At 42.3% G+C, this 14,347-nt stretch overlaps 2 protein-coding genes across 5 annotated transcripts in view; both read left to right on the forward strand.

Moving 5' to 3' along the window:
* CRADD (CARD and death domain containing adaptor protein) overlaps positions 1 to 12,479 on the forward strand; it is an 82,848-nt gene extending 70,369 nt beyond the window's left edge. For 2 of the 3 annotated variants that reach the window (XM_086750311.1, XM_086750300.1), the window contains one exon: positions 11,344 to 12,479. In XM_086750311.1, coding sequence (XP_086606437.1) covers positions 11,344 to 11,639 — 296 coding nt within the window. In that variant the 3' untranslated portion in view covers positions 11,640 to 12,479. Of the gene's footprint in view, positions 1 to 3,915; positions 4,068 to 11,343 lie in introns of all 3 variants that reach the window. The other variant, XM_086750321.1, reaches the window with a different exon arrangement.
* MRPL42 (mitochondrial ribosomal protein L42) overlaps positions 1 to 14,347 on the forward strand; it is a 221,131-nt gene that overhangs the window by 110,469 nt on the left and 96,315 nt on the right. The window lies entirely within an intron of this gene.

Consider the following 14,347-nt stretch of genomic DNA (forward strand, 5'->3'; position numbering starts at 1 on the left):
CCCCTGGTATTACTGCCCTGTCAGCCAGCTGAAATTGCTTCTGGATGGTACTGAACTGTCAAACCCGCCGTGAGATTCCAATCAATTTCTTTCAGATCTTCAAGTGACTTGGCACTTGCGAGGGCTGGTTGTGATGCTAAGCCTCCCACTGGTCTGGAAGTGCAGAGAAGCAGATGATGACCACCTGAAGCTCTTCTTCTCGGCACCTGTGGAAAGCTCTGCCTTCTGACTCAGGCTGCTGAATTGCAGGCTTGGCAAGCCAGGCGTAGCAACCGGCTGTAGCTGAGCAGTGTGTTTCAGTACCAGTACCTGTTTTGCCTCTGGATTTTGAAATGTCAAAAAGTCTACTCAAGTTCATGAGCTTTTAAGGCACTGCCACAAGAAAAGGAGGAAAAAAAAGAAAGCAGGAGGGGTCTAAGTCCGTGTTTCTTATGGCATTTTGTGAAGCCTCTTACACAGCTGAGCAAAATGTCTGTAAACAGAGACTAACCTAACCCATTGCATTTTGTTTACTTGCTTTGCATGGGTATAAATGATTAAATAAAATGCCAAGAGGTGGAGGATTCAGCATAATGATAGCACTGTTTTAGCTTGCTCTGCATGGCTTGTTCTATTAATATATGTGGTCAGGAAGGAACGCAGTCTCACTTCACTAAAATCTGAAACTCAGTAAAGCATAATATGTGCAGTATTAATTTTGGTTTGACACCTGCCAGGCAAAGATCCTCACCAGCCAAAGGCATTCTTCTCAACCAAGCTCCATCTGTTGTGCAGATCTTTGGTTTTGATATTTCTAACTACTCGAGCCAAAGCAAAAAGAAGAGCCAAGTTGGAGAAAAAGAAAATATCTCTAGGAGGAATGAACAGTTTTATCAAGGCTAAGTATAATGGCTTGTTGTCATACTTGGTTTAAGTCCTGTAAGGGAAACATGTACGATTAGTTGTGTTACGTCAGAAAACAGTCCTTCATCCTGGCAGTGTGATTTTTGTTGTCATGTGAAAGGAACATCGGTAGCTAAAGTTCAAGCATGTGACTTTACTGTTGAAATGCTCCAGCCTTTAGAAAGATTTCTCAGTAGGAAAGTTACTAGTAAAAAATTTACTCACTTACTGTACTCGGCAGATAAAAAGCTCAAGGAGTCTGCCGTGATCACTGCATGCGGAGGAGCAACAGGATTAACACTTGCCTCAGCTCTTCGAAAGACAGCTCAGGCTATTTGAAATAAGCGTTCAAGTAGCGTCTGTTGCAAGAAGTTAACTTCCAATCCTCTGACAAAAACTACCTGATGAGTTTGTCAGCTAGCTGACAAAATAGTCATTAATTGCTTCAGTTGTCTTTGTGTTGCACTTTGAGGGAATTATTCTTGTCAGAGCCGCCCGGTTCACCCACGTAAACATTTGCCTCCAATGAAACCATGAGAAGTCTACTGCAAATATGAATGAGCTTTGTGATCGTCATGACTTTGTACAACCATCCACTGATTGTTAATTATTAGTTGTGATAGCATGGAGAAGAAACTTGGCTGAGGGAAATGATGGCTCTGTGTGCTTCAGAGCAATAATTAATGGTGGAAAGTGCCATATTATCAAACTCTATCAAATTCACTAAGGAGTGCAGAGCATTCATGAGTATATAGAAGTCCACTGGGATGCTTCAGAATTTTATTTTTTCAGCATTATTTCTAGAGTTGGCTCTTGGTGTGACTGCTGGCATGTAAACCAGAGACTCTCATCTCTGCTCTGTCAGGCTATCAGGTAGCTTTGTGCTGACTAACAACTAGTTGCACCTGGCTTCCAAGAAATGGAATTTCTTATATCATATTTGAATATCGATATGTCCCTGCTCCTTGCAGGGGGGTTGGACTAGATGACCTTTGAAGGTCCCTTCCAACTCTAACTATTCTATGATTCTATGATTCTATGAAATGGTCATACATCTTCTTTCTATACAACTTTTCAAGTCATATTTGTTCATTTGGAAAAAAGTCTTTGGCCAAGATCTGAATGCTCGGTATCTGAATTTAAGCAGTTCTTCCAAATAATTCCTAGAAGCTCATGTGTTCCTTAGAATCTCCCAACTGAGCAGATATTTCTTTTTTTCCTCAGTTTAATGCTGCTTACTGAACCTCTTCATGTGTTTATACCAAAGGTGTCACTGCAAGGATGCCATTGTTGGCTGTGGATTCAGTGATGATGCATATATCTTACTTACATGTAACAATATAGAAATCCATAGGAAATAACAAGCAATTTTTCCTTCCACTTCATTGTCTATAGCAGCATCAAATGCTGCTAAAACCAAAAATGTATAAAACCATAGAATGGTTAAGTCCAATCCTGTCTGTAGTGCTTAGGTAAGCCTGCTTGAAAAGAGAGCAGATACATGTCGTGTTTGTGTTTTCATTGCATAGATATTCTTTTCCTTGCATGTATCTGTAGTTGCCATTATATTTATTAAACTAATTATTTGATTTCATGGTATGCAACAGCAGAGAAATACTAGGTAGGATTGTAATGAATTTCTTTTTTTGCATGGGAAACAGAATAACATCCACACTATTAACTGTTGAAACTTCCTCCCCGCTCTTCCCAATAAAAAGCAAATTGAAAACTCAGTCTCTTTCAACCCCTTAAACCCAGGGATTGCTCCCTATGGCTTGAAAAGGGTGAACAATTAAGACAGCATGAATTTATTTAGGGACTGCTCTGTCAATTTTTTAACATGGATTAATACTGAAGGCCACCAGTGTAGCAGAGATCTGTGGAGGTACAAAACCTGTAAAACAGATTTTTAAAAAGTTCAGAAATAGTGCGTAGCTATTGGGCCTGAATAGCAGGAATACCACTGAAAACTTTTGTCATGAAATCTGAATGTTTATGTTTCAGGCTTTCGCAGTCTGCTGCCATATCCACAGCTACTAGGCAGTCATTAGCAAGTGATAAATAATATGCTATTTGGCTGCTGGTGTTGAGCCAAAATAGAAGCATCTGTGTTCTTGAATTGCCTGTAGATTTATAAAATTTTACGCTGTCTTTTTTTCCTGCCCTAATACCCAAAATATATTTAATGTCACAAAGCATGATGCTTTAGAGCTCACACAGGAGGAGAGATTGCCAAGGAATGAAGATATATGTACTTTTTAATTACGCCAGTAATGCTGAGTCCCAGCGAGCTTTTGGCAGGAAGGAGTTGAATTTGGTACCACGTGTGGATTCTGCTTTACTTGAGGGAGACTGTTTGAAGTTGCCGTAAATTTGATTATTGCAGGATCATGGCAACGATGTATTCTGCAAGTTGGCTGTCATGGTATTAGATTGCAATTTACTTTAAATAAGACAGAGAACTTCCTGTCTTTTAATATATGTCTTAAAAAACCAGCATGACGTGGAGGAATGCAGCCAGTCTTAAAAATTTATTTCGTAGTTGCTTTCATTTTGATTAGTGCCTTTCATAATTTATTTACAAGACATGGAAATGTAAATCACTACAATAGAAGTATGCTTACAAGGAAGTGGTTTATGATCACGAATTGCCAGAGATTGGTTTTATTAATACGTATTCTGTATATTAATGACTGTTTGCATTCATCAGATCAGAAGTTACCAAGACACAAAAACTTGAGACACAGTCTTGCATTTGTGAAGCATAACTGCGTATACTCAGAAGAACATAAAATTCACTGTCCAATTTGTTATACTGTAATGTGGTCAGTTGAAAAAAATATGCTGCTTTCTAAACCCTTGTTTTAGGTGTTTTTCTTTTAATGTGCTAATGATACAGGTTCCATTCTGTAGTTTAGCCTGGGTATTTAACTGACCAAGATTTGATTTTGATTGCATTAGAGAAGCTAGTATTCACTCTGGATTTATACAGGCATTCTTGGGAAGGTAACTGGGCCTCTTGTTCCTACAAAGGTGCAAGTTTTCCATCGCTGGGATTTCCCCATGCTGAGTCAGCTCTGTGGGAGGAAGAAGTGGGAATTCCCAAGGAGAGAACAGAGATCAGCGCACACTTGGCAGTCGTCGTTAAATGGTGTCCTCTGATAGCCTCAAATGGGATGAAGGAGGTGAGCGTCTCTTTGGTAGTGAGCCAAAGCCTACAGAGGAGGCAACCAGTGCAGATAAGTGGAGCAGCTTACACAGTGTTCCACCTCGCAGCTACTCATGTAACTCACCACTCATGTTTGGCTGGAGAGGCAGAGAACAGCTATGCACGTGCTAAAAGCAGGAGAAGGCTGTACATCTTCTGAAAGTTCTGTTAACCTTTTTCTGTAAGTTATTTTAAACTGAGTGTATTAACTTTATATATGGAGAGATATCTACAGTGGGGTCATCTGTCTGTCTTCAAATAGCACAGGATTTACCGTTCAATTTTTCTCGCCTCTTGGTCAAACACTTTTTGGAACTCACTGACACCAGGAGGCAGACCTGGTGGTTTTGAATAGACTTTGGATGGGCTGCATGACCCGTGCGGTTTGCAGATGTATAGAAAAGATACATATATGGTGATACAGAGAAGAAAAATATTTTTCCATGTTCCCTGGAGCACAATTATTTGAAGCTGTTGCAAAACACTAATGTTCCCTTCCCAGCCTTTGAATCAGTCTGTTGTTTAATTAGCAACAACGACAAGAAGAAAAAAAAAACAACACCCAAATTACATATTAAAAGCTAGTCTCTGGGTAGTCTCTGTTCTTTTTTCACTGATCAGTGATTTGAGCTTGTTTCTTGTATTTAAACAGGTCCTGAATCAGACCCCTTTAAAGTTCACAGCAACAAAATAACCTTATAACTTCAGGATCATTTTTAACTTGCACAGGAGAGAGTAACCGCTGCATTCTCCATGCAGGCTTGCCAAGTGTTGTATATCCAGCATGATACTTTCCCATCTGGCACTCCAGTCATTCCTTGCTGCAGGTTGGCTTAGAGCTCATGAATTTGGATTTGCTGTAGGAAGAGGGCAGGCATTTGCCTGCAGTTCCTCCTGTTAGAACAGGGTTGGGACAGAGCAGCTGAACAAGAAAACAGAAGAGCAGCCGTACAGATAGAGGCCCAGTGTCACCTCCCGTCCCCTTTTCTAACAAATTGAGCTAAGCCAATTAACCCAGCACCTTCTATTTATTCCACCCTTCTCACCAGAACCTCCACCATGATCTGGTCTTTGACTTCAGTGATCTACGGTACTCACTAGGATCCCTCAGAACCCTTGCTTTCTGCTTTCCCTTTCATCCATCATCTCTGGCAGCTCATGGGGGGCTGCAGCTCTCAGAAACCTCTGATCTCTTGGTTAGTGGGAGCATTACCTACTTACTTTCCAATTCAGGTTCTGCAACCCCACCTCACTGCTCTTGAAAGCCTGTCCCAACCTGATCCACCAAGCGTTGTTCTGCTTCATGACCCACTTCCACTGTTGTGCTCAGGGCCAAGAGGATTTAACTTTAAAGCAAATATACCTGGTTATGTGCAAGTTGTCTGCTATTGTGACATTCGGTCATTAAATAATTTCTGGAACATAACACAGCTGCCAAAACACACAGCAGTCAGTCTGGGAACCATGACCGTGCCCCTTCAGTACCCACTGCTGGGTCAGTGGCTCAGGCTAATTGAACAAGTGCACTGTGCTCCGAGGGGGCTGGAGGGAAGCAGAGCCTGGCACTAAATTCTTTATTATATATGTTTCCCTTTAGCTGAAGTGCCCCAAATGTCACTGGCTGCTAGCATGCTGGCCACGATGGTTCTGTGGAGCTTCAAAGTCCCTTTTGGTGTAACTTCCTCTAGTAACCAAGGCTGTGTGCTCTTCCACTGTGGGCCATCATGTGTATGCGTCTACCCCTAGTAGCTTCTGAACCTGTTGGCCAACTTCAAGAAGCCTACCCAGTTGCTGTTTTGGAGAGGAGCAATTTCATGGGTGCCATTGAGAATCAGTAAGCAGCTGGAGGAGAGAAGTCCTGAAGCACGAGTCAGCTGTAGGACTCGCACCTGGGGGAAACAAGGCTTCTTTGGTTTGCTGCTTGTGGAACTGCTTGATCTAAGTTTAGCACTTCTCAGGGAAGAACTGTACTCCAGATGCCAGGAAAGACAATTAAAGAGGACTCGGAAATGCTTGCTTTGAACTTTTCAGAAATTATGAGCAGGATCTGGTAAGAGGGTCAAGTGAACAAGTTAGTGACTTGAGTCCAGATCGCTGAAGGACTCTGTACACCTATCAGTAGGAGATGCTGAGGCTGGATGCATGCCTAAGGAATTACTTCTTTATACAGTTCTATTCCAGCTATGCCGGGTCTGAAGCCCGGAATCACTTACCTGTTTCTGATGTGATTATATAAAAATTAGAGGATTTGCCTAGCATTGTTTCTGTCAAGGGCTCTTGCATTCAGTTTTGCTCTGTTTCAGCATTCCCCCTTAATTCCCAGGAGAATTTTCTCTCTGCCAGGCTCCATTCTAGAGGCTCGGAAGCATTCTTGACCTTTCCCAGGGAAATATTTGTGGTTTTTTCTGGAATGTTTTATCAGGAGAAAGGGAATGAAGAGGACCATGACTGTGCACCTCAGTATTAGGATGCGCAGCTCAGAGACCTGGATTCCCACCTCCTCTTCCATGGCTGCTTCTGTTTTCTTATTCAATGAGTGATAATGTGGTCATTTATTTACATCGATAAAATACAGAGGCAGCGCTGGAGGCGGAGATTGGTCCCCAGAGCATCCTTCCCAAAGGACAGATTTATTAGATAGTTATTAGATAAGAGGTGGGCTATTGTATCCCTGACTCATAAACTGTCTCCTCAACTGCCTGTGCAGTTGTCCTTGCAGGATTAGGCAACAGCTGACTGAGACTTTTTCAGGGCTTTGGACTCAGGTACATCATTTCCATCAAAGTCCCTTTTACACAGCAAAAAGCGAAAGTCAAAAAGTTGGTTTTGTGTTGCATCGTGTAAAAATGTATTGACTCCATAAGAGAGAAGGCTCCCTGAAACTCCAACAGCTGCTTTTGGTCATGCATAGAGAAGTCACACTTACATGGGGAAGGGTCCTTTAGACAAAACCGTAAGGTGCTTTGAGCTGCTGGCAGTTCTGAGGAATCAGCTGGGTACTTTGCAGATCACCCAAAAATGCCTCTACTCTTTTTGCTGTTGTGTCTTGTTTTGGAGCCAAGCTTGTTTGCTCCCTACTGTGTTCCAGCAGCACGGAGGGCAGGAGGTCAGTTCCTCAGTCCTAATAAAGATTCTCCCATGGCGCAAGACAGCCTAAGAGATGATCTCAGCTTTTTTCATCACCTAGAAATGATGATGAGAAAGCAAAAGCAAAATAAGTCTTTAAGTGATTCAAAGCCCATTTTCACTGGACTTTATCTTGCATCCTCCCACTTGTGCCAAGCCAAGAGACAGAGCTGGGGTGAGTTTATTTTCCATCCCCCTGATTGTTGCAACATCTTTTCAGAGTCTCCTACTTAAAGCCGGAGAGGTCCTGAAGAAAAAGAAATGCAAAAGTGGTGACCGGCTGCTTTTGCTGCATATATAGCTTTGGTACCTAGGTTGCTTTGTTTTGTCTGGTGCATATCTGTGATGCTGTCTTTTTATATCCAGTTCTGTTTCCTGTCCACACTCACCATCACCATCGTATCTCCCAGTCTGTCCAGTGGTCTGGAAGCACACATGTACACACAGGCCAGAAATTGTCAGCATCTCCTGTTTTTTTTTAACTGGGACAGCTAGGAAAGAGGCTTAGTGTATATGAGCTTCCTTGACCAGTGAGAGCTGGAGACAGGGAGAAGCACGTTCCCTCATGCGGCAACTTCGCACAGAAGGAGCTACGGATTTTTCTCTGGGTTGGTTTCTGCTCCAAAACCAGGTTGGAGGGTGTCCTCCTCACCTCCAGCCTAGAGAAAGGGGATTTTCTTGGTCCCAAGCACTGCGCTGGTGAGCTGGCCAGCAGTCCCAGGAGAGCAGTTCTACATCAGGCTGGCTTGCTCCCTAGCACGAAGCCATCGGCTCCCCATTCCTCAGGGACTTAATGGGTTCAGTGTGAGAGATTTCAGCCCCTAAACCTCCACAGTACATGACCCTGGCTCTTCACAACATAGAGCATGTCCACAGCTGGACACGGTGTTTCACTCGGTGTGCTCGCTGAAGGTGACAGCACCACAAATTGCCTTCTCCGGGGAAACCCTCGACACCATCTGCTGGTGCCCCAAGCCCCGCTTCTTCCCGTTTCTAACAGCACAGTCCTCGCTTTGCTAAGCTGAAGCATATCTCTAACATAAGCACGTACACCTCCATGTTGGATCCACCCAAAATCAAGAAGAGTTTTGTATTTTTTGCAAGATTGAGGTCTCAGTATCCTAAACATACCTTTCAAATGCAACTGCAAGATCTGCATAATTGAAACTTTTGCTCTCATCTTGTTATCTCCCTCAGGCAGTTCCTGACAAATGGAGATTATAAGTGAGAGTCTGTAGTAAACATAACTAAAAAAAGGCAGCTTTAATGTTTTTGCAGTATGTTCAAAGCAGCTTGGGTGCGGAGCACAGAAAATTCATTTCCCTTTTACCTGAAATGCCATTTTGTTTATTAAATAAAGAGTGGCATTAATCCTAGAACATATCCAGATCTTTTTGTGATTTTGCATTTGTCATAACTAAAAGATCTCACTAAATATTTCTCTATATCTCTAAATAATATTGTCCATCATGTAATATTTGTCTCAGATTTTCCTCAGTGACTTCGTATCAGAGCTGAAAAAGAGCTATCACAGAACATAAAATGGGACTAAAATAACAGTCCTTTGTATTAAATTTAACATTTGGCTTCTCTCCCAGAATTTTCTGCATCCATATTAGAATCAGATGCTAGCCTAAGATGAAAAGATTTCCTGGATGGGTTTTATTCTTATTCTTATTAAAGGGCTGATAACAGGCTGAAGGCAAGATACTTGTTGTAGTAAAAAAATCCGCCTAATATCAAAGGCTGGATGGACAAGCTGACATGTATTATTGTTCGGCCTCCCTGCTTGATCACATTTCAGTATCATAAAATCATTCTGCTAGTGAACATGAAGCATAAAAATACCGGCATGAGAGCGAAAAGCCCAGGCTGGCAGGTGGAGCTCCTTTGGGCACCCTGCTTTGTGCTTAGTAGCTGACCATAAGCCAATTCAAGGGTTTAGTATCAAAAAGTAGTGTTGGTGACAGCACGATGTATTTTAAATTTTAGTTATTCTCAAATATTTGCATTCATGAATGGCACTCCCTTGTCCTGACTTACCTGTGGAGCTGGTGTCGTGTGTGAAGTGACAGCGCAGGGCAGCCCCACCAGTATTGCTCAGCCTTCCTCGGGAGCTGTGCATCCTCTGCCCTGGCCCCCAACCAGCCGCTTGACCTGGGTTCCTTTGGCAATCTGGAGACAGAAAGATCAAAAGGACCTAAATACTCTTCAGAAAGCAATTTTCCCTTTACTCAAAGCAGCTTTGTATAGTACTTATGTGTGATTGGGCTTAAATTGTACAAACGTTTGCACACTCTGGGTATTTTTTGCAAAAACAATTACTTTTGATAAAATGAAGGAGAGGTGCTTTCCAGTGTTGCTGTTCTGCTGCAGTGGAGACTGCAGGCATGATATTGGAGCTATAAATTAGAATTTGCAAACCAGCTCTTCTGTAGGGAGTCTGCTGCTTCAGAGCGACAGGCTATAATTAGCAATTTCTTGAGGATATTTTTGCTCTGTTTTGACGCAGTAGCTTCAGCAGCAAAAGTAGAGCAGCAATTGCAGGCTGCATTGACCCTTCATTTCAGCTTGTGATTGCAAAGAGTGTTGAAGAGCAAATATGCTTTATAGATACCTTATGCTGCTTTTCTAAGTGCACCTTTTTAAAGGGACTGGTATGTGGTTTGAATTTGCAGGCAGAGAATCGTTTTCACCAGCACTGGGTGTTTACAGCGTCAACGTCAACATCTGAGCTTATATCCAGCGCTCCTTTTACAGTCAAAGGAGAGAAATGTGCACATTTAGAGGAGTAATTCATCTGATTATTTTAGAGATTTTTTTTCCAGTGAGATGGATTGTATTCTAGAAGAGCCTATTTCTCTCCTTAGAGATAACTAGTCCTAGTATAAATAGTTCAGGAGGGGTTAGATGAGATGGATCCCATACAGCATGTTTCTGAATAGCACTGTGCTCTCTCACTCTGCTATTAATACTGCTGTCCTCTGTGACTCAGGTACCAGTTTGATGCTAAACGTCTTCTCAGATGAAGAGTGCATTCTGGGACAGACTGGACATAAAGAAATAATTTTTTACAGTGAGGGTGGTGGAACCCTGGAACAGGTTGCCCACAGAGGTGGTAGATGCCCCATCCCTGGAAACAGTCAAGGACAGGTTGGCTGGGGCTCTGAGCAAGTTGATCTCGTTGGAGATGTCCCAGCTTCTTGCAGGGCGGTTGGACTAGATGACCTTGAAAGGTCCCTTCCAACACAAGCTGTTCTATAATTCTATGTTGGGTACTTGGGCAATACTAAGACCATGGGGCTTCCTTGCACTCTCCTGAAAACAGCTTCAAGGAGACCAGATGAATGGGACGGTAGCACATACATACCTGTTTTCAGGAGTGCGATGAGGGATAAGGAAGCATAATTCATATTGGGGAACAGTGTTGATGCCCTGTTCAATTGGGTTCACCTGAACCATGCTTAGGAGTTCATTCAAATAGAAGAAAAGCCTCCAAAGCTGGTCTCCTCAGGACGAGTTTGCCATATATGACAGGGCACAAAGGGTAGGTAGCATATTAGGAGACAGAAGAATTTCCTGTCAACAGAAAGAAGAATTTCCTGTGAACAACCCTCAGCAAAAAAAAAAAAAAAAAAAATAGAGTAATACCTAGTAACTAAGGAATCAAAGTTATTTCTGATGTATATAAACAGAGTCACAGAATAGGAGTAATAAGATTGGTCCCATGTTTGTCATTTGTCACTATATCATACTGGTGCAAGCAGATTGATTTTCAGAGGGTGATGGCGTCTGGAAACATGTTCCTTGAAGGCCTTTCTTGTTTACTATCCCAAAATTGATAATTACTTTTGGAAGTCTTGGCTTTGGAGTAGGATTCTGATTATATCGATTATTGACACCCAGAACTTCAAGGCTCCACTGAGGATTAGTTTTCCTCTGATTAAGCTTCTGATTGATTATTTAATTATTTTTTCTAGGTGAGTATGTATTCTGTTTCTTTAATTAATTTATTATTTCACCTCAACTTTGCTTATTCTCTCCTTTGTCAAGGTCTGATATTAATATTTGCAGCATTGCCTAGTGATGTGTGCATGCATTTTCTTTTTCTTTTTCTTTTTTTACAGATGTAACTGAAATTGCACCGTGTATTTTGGAGGCTGCGCCAACAGATCAGCAGCTGAACAAACTTGCGAGGAGACTGGGACCCGAATGGGAGCATATAATTTTGTGCTTGGGTTTGTCCCATACTGACATCTATCGATGTAAAGTCAATCACCCTCACAACCTGCAGTCACAAATCGTAGCCGCGTTTGTCCTGTGGAGACAGCGTTTGGGGAAAAAAGCAACCATCCAAAGTCTGCAGGCTAGTCTGATGGCAGAAGAAGTGGATCCCTCTGTGATACAGTACATGCTTGAGTGAAGCCTTGCTGTTGATTGGGAGCTTTCAAGTACTTTGTTAAATTAAATACAGAGGATTCACAGAAATCTATGTTGAAGATCTGATGCCTCACGCTGGAAAAAAAAAATTGGGGCTGGGAACTGTGGTTTTATTAAGCTTAAACATTCCAGTTTTCTATGGCATCTTGTGACTTGTAATTCTTTTCATGCCAGATTAATTTCTAGCAGGCATTAAAAAATGGATCACTCTTTCCTGTTCGCTTTTGTACTATTCCAGTGGGGATATACGGTGACACTTAAAATCCTTGCAAGCAGGCGGCCCTGCAGTGAGTTCAGCAAGGTTTCTGGTTTCATTGCAGGAGCAACACTTGGTTTAACCTATTTTCTGGACTATGTAGGAGCCTCTTTTACTGCTGTTCCATGCTAGTTCTCTGATATCCCAGCAAGAAATTAGAATAATCACTGTTACTAATTTAACAATTTTACAACGGTTATTGCAGGTGGCTAATTTCACATTTATAAAAGTTTTAGCACTTACAGTTTCTTGCTAGGATAGATGGCTGCCACCTCAGCCTGCCTTTGAAACTGGCCGTAAGTGGAAGTAACAGGAACCTAGTGTGCCTGGGAGGGTTTCTCCCGTTACTGTTTAATGGGTGTAGGTTTCTGCAAGGAGACAGACACTGTGCACATATGCCATCTCTTAGCATAACACGAGTAGGGAGTTCTCAGGGAAGACATGCAGTAGAAAAGTGGCCGGAAGATAGGCAGGAGCAGGCAAACAGAGTGAGAAGGGGCCTAAAAAATGAGACAATTTCTAAGTTGCCCATGTTTGTCTCTGCTAATAAACTGGGAGAAAACCTGGTGCCTGCCGAGTCTTTGTACTGTGCTCTGGATCCAGGCAATCTTGTTTCACACAAGTTTTACTCTTGGGCCGAGTGTCCATAGGCACCTTTCTCCAACTACCGCATGCCCAGCAGGGCACTGAAGCTTACCAATCCTTTCTGGTTAAGATTAACTCCTGACTGCTCTCCTTCCAGTTTGTGCCTTCCACCAGGCTTGTTTGCTTTTTACCAGCTTTTCTGCATCTAATGGGGGCAGCTTCGACACTCCTGTCCCAAGTTCTTTGACAGCTGTAATTGTACCACCAGTGATGATTAGATTTTATTCAGAAGAACAGTAAAACTTGGGCTTTTCTCCTCCTTCCTTCCTGTCAAGGAGATTTTCTTTCTGCTGGAAGAAACCACTGAGGTTTTTCCTGACCAGGTAAGCAGGGATCAGTCCACAGGGTATGTATCCACAGGTGATGAAGTAACCAGCTGCTCTCTGAGGCCTGATGATCAGAGGCAGAATAAGTTTTAATTCTCCCTGAGCAGCTTGCTGTGCAGTAAATGAGGAACGAAGTTTGGATGCAGGGTTTCCAGGTCTGTTTATGAACAAGTTACAGTAGACTGTTTCATCTGCAGAGTCATTGCCAAGTAACTTCCCATCCTACAAGATCTGCCCCATATAATTTAACAGCTTAACAACCTTGTTGGAAGTCTTTATTGGGGCAAGAATGAACTTTACAGCTTTTTTAATTCTTCCTATACCCACATTTTGGAAGACATATGGGAAATTAGGAAAGACAAAGACATTTTAAGGAAATCCTGTCTGCCGTGTTTTTCAGAAGCGTGAAAGCAGAAATCGTATCCTGGCAGGATCAGCTTCTGCAGGTCCTGAAGCAAGCTGATGGTATTTTGGTTTTAATCTTCTGTATACAGTTCTGACCTTCAGTAAATCATGATCCTGTTATACCCTACTCAGATCTTAACTAATCATATTCTATTATGGCTGCTTACAGAGTTTAAGTCTATCAACAAATCCCAAATAAACAATGTAGGTCAATTTAGGCCTTGGGATTTTTATTTTTTTTTCTGTTTCAAGATACATTAATGCTGGCATGTTATTTGTTTTGGTTGAAAATCATTCTAGAGCAGGTGTACAGACATTTGGCAAATTCATATGAGCACAGCCCAGCGCAGGGAGTGTGATGAAGACTCTGAAGCAATTGTGCCAGGGAGATTGGCAGGAGCAGGGTCTGCACATTGGGGAAGAGGGGCAAAGCGTTGTCCCTGGCTCCCGACAACGTAAATGCAAGTACCTTACCTTGTTCTGAGCCAGCGTGGACCAAGTCTTAACAGAGGCTGGTCTCCAAGGGCGTCATCCCCAGTTAACCCAGCATGAGCCTGGTGTTCTAGGAAGGCAACCAGTCCGGGTGATAAGGCAGTATAGTGGGCACACTCACTAGGCCCTGACACCTTCTTATTTGGGTGAACTTTGCATTTCATGTACTTCATTTTTAAGACCAATGTCAGGTTATCCATAATGAATATATTTGGAGTCTTTTTAACGGTTAAGAAAACAGCCTGCAGAAGGTATGGAATGTCATGCCAAAGAAGCCTTCCTTACAAGTCAGGTATCCTTCTGTGTATCTGCTGTGGGCCACTGGAAACCTGATGGGTGAGTATAACATCAGGTAATTTCTCCATTTAAATTGGTCTTTAAGTGGGCTAAATTCTGCATCCCAGCAGTGATACTGAAATTAAAGGAGCCACAGCTAGACAAGGTATATAAAACCTAGCCTCTCATACTGTAGAACAAAGTACTTAATTCATAATTTATAGTTACTTTCACATTCCCAGGCCCTAAATTAATGCTGCAGTACTAGAGTTGCAAATATTGAAGGGAGAG

Source organism: Chlamydotis macqueenii, chromosome 1, assembly GCF_036417535.1.
Source record: "Chlamydotis macqueenii isolate bChlMac1 chromosome 1, bChlMac1.mat, whole genome shotgun sequence".
Lineage (NCBI taxonomy): Eukaryota > Metazoa > Chordata > Aves > Otidiformes > Otididae > Chlamydotis > Chlamydotis macqueenii.